This window comes from Thunnus albacares, chromosome 1 (assembly GCF_914725855.1).
Source record: "Thunnus albacares chromosome 1, fThuAlb1.1, whole genome shotgun sequence".
Lineage (NCBI taxonomy): Eukaryota > Metazoa > Chordata > Actinopteri > Scombriformes > Scombridae > Thunnus > Thunnus albacares.
The window spans coordinates 26012753-26021012 of NC_058106.1; the positions used below are offsets into that span (position 1 = coordinate 26012753).

The 8260-nt window shown below is 40.1% G+C and overlaps 1 protein-coding gene across 1 annotated transcript; it reads right to left on the reverse strand.

Annotated features, from left to right (window-relative positions):
• Positions 1 to 302: 302 nt before the first annotated feature.
• grk1a (G protein-coupled receptor kinase 1 a) lies at positions 303 to 8109 on the reverse strand. Its single transcript, XM_044360907.1, has 7 exons — positions 7287 to 8109; positions 5436 to 5563; positions 5164 to 5321; positions 3851 to 3934; positions 2898 to 3022; positions 2122 to 2323; positions 303 to 1216 (listed from the first exon to the last, which is right to left on the reverse strand). Exons 1-7 carry the CDS (start codon positions 7986 to 7988, stop codon positions 924 to 926), a joined length of 1692 nt encoding a protein of 563 aa, XP_044216842.1. The 5' UTR covers positions 7989 to 8109; the 3' UTR covers positions 303 to 923.
• Positions 8110 to 8260: the final 151 nt, after the last annotated feature.

Genomic DNA, 8260 nt, shown 5'->3' on the forward strand with positions numbered 1-8260 from the left:
GTGTGTACAAACTATTGTGAATAAGTCAAAGCTTTTCCGTATCTTTTCAAAACTCTACATACTGTTCATGTACAGTTAGTTAACAGTAGACATAATTTGTTCTGTGATTCATGTTGGCTGGACTATAAGCTGTAAAAAGAAATCAGCTTTTAATATAAAAAGTAAGACGTGTGAATGCTGCCACATGTGCCACGGAAATGAGTCGCCTGCTCGTAACTGCTGCGTCTGGGATGGAGCTTGGCTGTAGGTGGAGGAATTACACTTATTAATGTGCCACTCACATGATCACACACAAAACATGGTGACTTTAATGGCAAAATATTTATTTGAATTCATAAACATCTCTGCAGTATGGATACAAGCTTATTTACACTTCTGGAGCTGCAACATGAAAAAACACAAACTGCAGAAGCAAACAGTAGAAATATGAACAAATGTGTTCACAGGTACATGTTTGTGTTGTGTTTTATCAAATCTATTGGTCATATTAAACTGTACGTTCAAAATAATAGAAAAAACTCTGTTTAAATACAGTTCACACACATAATAATCGATAATTCATACCTCAAAAAATATCAACAGTACTGCATTTTTAGAAACAGACAAAAACAAAAGTGTGCACTAAAGACAAAGACAGTATCAGTACACATGAACTGAACAGTTCTTACACTAAACAGTTGTTAAAGTATTCATCAACTGTGAAACCTTGGCTACCATTGAAAAAAGGAAAAAAGTGCTGGTTGAAGAAGTATTTCATCTTGTCTGTGAGGACTCTGATGAGTGCTCGTGAAGAAAACCTTTGATTATATTTTCTGTAGCACAACTGTACAGAAACCTTGTACGAAAAGTGCTCAAGAAAGAAAGTTAGATTGACTGATAAAAAAAAAAGTTGATGCAGAATTATTCATGCACTGTGTGGCCTCTTACGACAAAGTGCAGGTGGAGGTTTTGGGCGGCTGCTCCAGGATGGATTCACGTCGCAGGTCGTTGGGTAAGTTGCCGTTGGGGCCCCAGACTGTGAGCTCACCATAGATCCCTGTCTCGATCATCTCCTCCTGCCAAGGGATGGAGATGTTCCCTGAAGCAAACTCATCAAAAAAGGCATTGTCATTGTCTTCCAGCTGCACGCCTTTAACCGTGGAGAAGGCCCCGACATCATCGATGTTCTTGGCATAAACTGTCTTGGAGTCTGGCACGAATGGCGGCGTAAGAATCCCTGAGGAGACACAAGAGGGCGCAGACGTCAAGACACAAACAGACAAGTTAGTTAAAATTCTCAGGCCACATTTCAACCCTGGATACCAAAATGTCTGAGAGCCTAAATCAACTGAGCCACCAGGATGCTCCAAACAACGTCTCATCATCAAAGAAACATGTTTGACCAGTGTGCATGTTGGAGATCATCAAAAGGGATTCTGAAAGTGTTTCATTTCATTCATTCTGCAGCCTACAAGATGGACGATTATCCCATGCAACCAATGACAGAGACACATGAATGTATCAGCATCTGAAGGTTGTAGTACCGCTAACACAGAAACATTTCAGGTTCAACAGAATCTAACGCAAACAGCATGAACTACCACACACAGAGCCACAAAATAGTGTCATAAAATAGTAGTTAGGTAAATATTAAAAGCTGCGAATAAAGTGATAAAACTACAAAACTCTGTACTGGTGAAATCCTCATTCATCCTTCTCAGATGGACTGTGATTGAATAAAGAATAAGTCAGTTAGTGTTGCTGAATAATTTTTCACATTTGGTTTTTTGGTTACTTAAACACGTAGCTGACAGCACAAGTTAATTTTATCATCTAAAAAACAACCGTTCTTCAAGATCAAATGTGAAAATTCACCAGTTTTTCGAAGGATGTTTGTAAATGCTACACTGCAAAGTATGAAAAAATATATACTTGGGTAGTATGAAGTCGTGGAAAACTTTCAAAACCAATGTTAAGTAGTTAGAATATAAATAAAACTGACAACTGTGTACATTAGGATAATTTGAAGTAAGCAGACAAAACACTGGCAGCGACTTACATGTATGACACATTACATAAAACTGCATTTCTATCTTAGTGACTCAAACACAAACACACACACACACACACACACACACAGACCTGCATTCAGCTTCCTCCAGTTGATCTCGCTGAAGAAGGGGTGCGCCCTGAGCTCGTCACATGACCCATCCTTGAAGCCGAGCCTCTTGTCCACCTCTTTGCACAGCAGACCCTCACAGAGGGTCCTGGCGTTCTCACTGAACTTTTCTGGATAAGTCACGGGGTCGTTGAGAATCCGCTTCTTCAGCACCTTGTTCTCCACCTTGAAACAGCACAAAGAGCAGAAGATGAATTCATAACTATAGCACTATTATAATTACTGCTGTCCCACTTAGTCTAAACTGCACATGGCTTCTTTCACATTACTCCAACTTTAACACATTTCTTCTTTAGAGTGGGTAAATAAACTAGAAATGCATTAAAAACTCAAGAACTTATTTATTAGTTATATATCATTTGTCAGCAGGCTAATATTAATGCACAGTCATCAGAAAATGCTCTAAAATAACACTATAAATCCTCCAGAATGCACATTTCTATACTGATGTACATTAACGGCATGTCTTATGTGCAGATGTATGATCAAATGAGGGCTCACAGCAGTGTCAGCATCAGGCCACAAGTGGGCGAAGTTGAGCCACCAAATCTTTAAATACATGCTGACAGATTTAGTAAAAACTGGTTTAAACATGACATGAAAGAGAGAGGAAAGAGTTGATAAAGAGATGATAAATGACACAGATCAAAAGAGCCTACAGAGCATGTTTAAAGTAGACAATGAATATGACAACAGCTTAAAAAATGCTCTGAAATGAGTTCATACAGAGCGAATTTACCTTCTCTCCTCTGGTCCTAAAAGGTCCCTTAGCGGCGATAAACTCATACAGAGTGACACCCAGAGTGAAATAGTCTACAGAGTAGTCGTACTCTTCTCCTTTTAGCAGCTCTGGTGCCATGAAACCTGCAGGTGAAAGAGAAATTGTGACTTCAGAAAGTAAATCATTATCTCTCTAAATTATAATCCACAGAGTTTTACCTGTAAAGTTTCAGGTTTTAGTCAAACAATAAAGGAGAGTTGTATAATAAAGCTGCGGCTCCTAGATGTACTCAGAGGTGGAAAGTAACTAAGTACATATACTCAAGTGCTGTACTTACACTTTTGAGGAACATGTATTTTACTTTAGTATTTTCGTTTTGTGTGACATAATACCAGTTTATGCATAATACTTATGCCACAGTACTTTTAAGATTAGATTAGATTGCTATACATTTAACTACATACATATTAGTATATCTGCAATACTGCAGTATACAGTGTGGTTATGTAGTATCACCTGGACCGGCTATAATATTATGATTCCACTTACAGGTGACTGTATTCATAATTTGACACTCTGAAAAGAGGATATTCTGCACTTTTACTTGTGATGCCAAATTTAGTTGCTAATAAACAGATGTAGCTTATATGCATAAACACTGTCTTTATCTATTCATGTTGATTAAGCACATATGGCTATTTAAGGGCAGATATTTGCTCTATTATAACAAGGCAGGTTAGTTTCAGTCCAGTCAATCAGGTAACGTGGTAATTGCAGCTACAGTAGCCTAAGTGTGCACAGCATGTGGTGTTACATAGGACAGAGTAAATGTCATGTGATAATTACACTGTGAGAAAGATAAATATTGAAGAGCTATGTAAAGTTTACACAAATCCTGCTTTCAGAGCAGCTACAAACAGGCAATTTGGTCATTTTTTTCTACTTTTTCTTCTAATTATCTGCATCTGTACCTGGAGTCCCAGCGTATCCTTTGATTTTGGACTGATCATCAGCCAGCTCCACAGCCAGACCAAGGTCAGAGATACGGACATTACCTATGAGAACAAACACCACGGTAAAGTCAAGAGCTGTGCACGTCACAGATACGAATGTTGACCCGCACACTACGTCTCTGGCTCGTTAGCCTGTAGTAGTGCGATAACTCAAAGATGTCCTTGTGTTAGAAGTAAGACACAGTTTGTATTGTAAGTGTGAGCTGAATGTGAGTGAGTGAGTGCATGTGTGTGATTTGACCTCGGGAGGCCAAGAATGAGACATATTTTTAAAGTCAAGATTAATATTAAGATTAAGACTCACTTTATTGTCATTTTCCAGCACTCACATACATTGAAACAAAATTTATCCTCTGCATTTGACCCATCTTATACACTAGGAGTGGGGGGACCAACTCAAGTTCTTTATGCTAGTATTGGTCAGGGGCACTGACAGGAGTATTAACCCTAACATACATGTCTTATATCAACGTGAAAGGCTACAGTGTTATTATCTGCTTGTATATCTGTTGTAGCATTCACAAGTGGCTGTGTGTTTAAATTTTATTTTTTTAAAGGAATAGTTCATAATTTTGGGAAATACACTTATTTGCTTTCTCGATGAGAGTTAGATGAATAGATTGATGCCATTCTCATGTCTGTGCGCCAAATATGAAGCTGGAGCCAAGAGATGGTTAGCTTAGCTTCGCATAAAGACTAATAACAAAGGGAAACAGCTAGCCTGGCTCTGTCCCCGACTCCAGGAAGTATCTGCTCCTGGCCAAAAAAATAGTCTGGCATGTAACACTACATAAAACCACAACTTGTCATGTTTCAGTTTTTTTTTTTAACAGATTAAAGAAACATATAACAGATATAATGTGTTAATTAGTGAGCTTTAGAGGTGCTGGTGGGAAGATTCTGTTATCTTTGGACAGAGCTAGGCTAGCTGTTTCCGAGTTTCCAGTCTTTATGCTAAACTAAGCCAAGCTAACTGTCTCCTGGCTGCAGCTTCATATTTAATTTATTTTAATTTTGTCATGTAATTCTCTGCAATAAAGTGAATAAGTGTTTTTTCTCAAAATGTCAAATGATTGTTTTTAATTAAATATATTAGTGGTTCAAATTCGCTTCTTAATATACCTGTAGAGTCATCATAACTTCAGTTTGACAGAGCTGACTACCTTCACATGACCAACAGCACAACGACTGTGAGAAGAAGTAGTCCTCAATAAAAGACTTCAGGCAGCACCTCAGAGACTACATCAGTGTTTTGTACACAAGTGTCTGACCTTCATTATCCAGCAGCACATTCTCTGGTTTGAGGTCTCTGTAGATGATCCTCTTCTGGTGGAGATGCTCCATGCCCTGGATGATCTGAGCAGCATAGTAGCAGGCCCGTGGCTCTTCAAACCCTGGGTTGTTCTCATCCACGTTATAGATGTGATACCTAGTGGCATGGGAGGGATAGAGAGGGTTCATCTAAGAAAATGTTATACTTAATAATACCAGCAGGAGACGGTGTGGGCAGCATGTCAGTGAATTAGAGTGAAAATGATCTAACCTCAGGTCTCCTCCGTTCATGATGGTCATGATCAGACACAGCTCTGTTTTTGACTGGAAGGCGTAAGCCAGGGAGACAATGAACCTGCTGTGAACTCGTGCCAGGATCTTCTTCTCCACCATCGCCCCCTACCATAAGAGGACAGCAGTCGGCATATTACACCACTTCTCTCAGAGAGCAACCAAGACTCTCTGAGAGAAGTGGCACTCTAGGTATCATATTTAGACACTGGACACAGTGATGAAACACAAACATGTCTGTCTTTACATGTGCATCATTAATCTAATTAGTTTGGCATGATTAAATTATAAACATTATCACATTACATTAAAATATGGCACTTGCTGTCGCTTAACTGGTTAACAAAAGCTGTGCTCAATGCAACTTTAGTTGTGCCTCACTTGTAAGGGCCAACATTTTTCAAAATGGCCTTGGTGGCCTGGAAAGCTACTGACTCACTGGACCATTCTGGCAGTATAGTCTGGCTAGCTAGTGATACTGTCAGTAGTGTTTCCCACATGGAAGTGGGGTATTGTGATTTCAGGAGGCTCCAACATCCAACACTTCGTTGGCTGCACAAGAGCGTAGCATTCACAGGCTTTTATGGAAATAATTGAATTTGCATGATGATTGCATTTGAATGCAACATTTCAGCACACAAACATTTTAATTGTATTTGGAATAAACACTTTAAAGGACAGGTTCACTTAAAACAACAGTCAGGTGACCAAATGAACACTGATGCAGGTTTTGCTCTAAACATTCCTACTGTTCATACTAATATTAAAAGATCACCACCTTGTGCTTCCAATATAAGTGATCGGGGGACAAAATCCACAGTCCTCCTTCTGTGCAAAAACGTGTTCAAAAGTTTATCTAAGTTAGTCAAATTAAGTGGGTATCTTCTAAAGTTACAAACTTTCTAGTATACAATTCTGTCTTTTTGTTACTATCCCTCCACTGCAGCTCAACAGGGAAACACAAAAAGGGAATTTTGTACTAAAAACACTTAATTTGACTAATTTAAATGGGTGAAGCCTCATATTAGCTTCAGATAAACTTTTAAATACATTGTTTCACAAAATGAGGACAGTAGATTTCGTCTCTAACACTTACATTGGAAACACATTAGAAAGGGATCTCTTAATGGCTAGTACGAACAGGAAACCTGTTTCAATGGCTTGAAAAATGTGAACTTATCCTTTAAAGTCAAAGTGTAATAAAGATAACTACATATTAAAACATACTGTAGGAAGGCAAATCTGTTTTGGTGGTCCAACCAAATAAATTCTCCATGATCACTCTGGTATCCTTTGCATTAATAAAAAGGGCATGTTTTCCTACAGTGAACAAGTACACAGAGCTCACCATCATAACTCCACTACTTCACATATACGACAATATCAGCTTCTACAGTGCGTACAGGCTTGGATTACAACACAATAAACTAACTAACCTATAAAATTGTAATTTAGCAACATTTCAAAAGTTGCACGTGTGTTGTTTCTCTTTTTGGTGCTAAGCAGAAGATTAGGAATCCACTGCAGAGCTGCTCCATTTATAAACATGGGGGGATCGGCACTTTATAAGGAGATCAAAATGCTCTAATGCTGAGGGTACTAATCATATAAGCCAAAGGTGCCTAACGTTGTCTGCGAGGCCCCATCTAGTTAATGACCGTTGTTTAGATGAGAGGATTACACAGATACACAAAGAAGATAAGAGGAAAACTACAACACAAATATGTTTCCAAATGAAAACCACTGCACAAACTCTAATGTGTAATGTCCCTGAAAAATAGTCTTGTGCAATTAAATTGCTGAGATTGCTAGTCATGGTCTGATTCTTTACCTCATAGCCTTTTCTCTTCTTCAGCCTCTTCTTGTTGAGCTTTTTGCTAGCGTACAGTTTCCCCGTGGCCTTCATCTGACAGGCAGACACTTCCCCAAAACCCCCTTTCCCCAAAACGCGGAAATCCAAAAACCAATCCTCTTCCATTGGCTGCATCTCCAGCCACTTCCACTGCAGAAACCTCTTCAGGTACATGGTCTCCAGGAAGAAAGTGTAGGGCACTTCCTTGAGAAAGTCCATCACACTGTCCATGGTCTCACTGAATAGATCATCCCCGGCTTCCTGGTGTTTCTCTTTGACCTTTGTGATGCCATTCTCTGGCAGGAAGGGGCAGAAATACTTGGCCCCAGGCTCCATGTACCGGGACAGGATCTTGCTGGCTTTCTTGACTCTGTCCTCATCCTCAGCATTGTTGTACTCCTCAATATCCTTCCACAGGCGGCAAGGGCCTTTATACTCATTGTTGGATTCAAGGAACTCCTGGAAGAGACGTTTGCCGATGGGCTGTTCCACGCAAACCGACTGGAAGCCGAGGTCTAAGGTTTCTCTCAGACCCTCGCAGACTGTGATGTGAGGCAGCTTGAGGCGTGAATGGTACTTCTTGTCTCGGTTGGCTGCAGGGTTGGCGGTGCCATCAAAGCTCCCGCGGGCTGAGATGTAGGCAGAGTTGGCCACCACTGTTGTCAGGCCACCAATATCCATGGTGACACAGTGGAAAGGTGAGGAGGAGGGAAGAAAAAATGTGTGTAATGCAGCACAAGCTACAGAGAAAAGGTGCAACAAGGAGGCAGAAGTTAAAGCGTGTCGCACCGACAGCCACACAGAGCTCAGTGGTTCCCTCAGTGAGGATATCACTAAACCCGAGAGTCCCTTCTCTTCCTCTCTCACACATGCAGACACACATGCAGACACACATGCAGATCTACCTGACTCATCACCTTTCCCCAAAGGGATTTATCCACTCTGTAACTCTG

What these genes read in the sequence shown, in the direction of transcription:
- grk1a (XM_044360907.1), bottom strand. Translation starts at nt 7,988, where the DNA reads ATGGATATTGGTGGCCTGACAACAGTGGTGGCCAACTCTGCCTACATC. An exon ending in AGAAGAGAAAAGGCTATGAG is followed by an intron (nt 5,564 to 7,286) that starts GTAAAGAATCAG and finishes CTCTTATGGTAG; the next exon opens with GGGGCGATGGTGGAGAAGAA. An exon ending in TTAGGACCAGAGGAGAGAAG is followed by an intron (nt 2,324 to 2,897) that starts GTAAATTCGCTC and finishes TGCTGTTTCAAG; the next exon opens with GTGGAGAACAAGGTGCTGAA.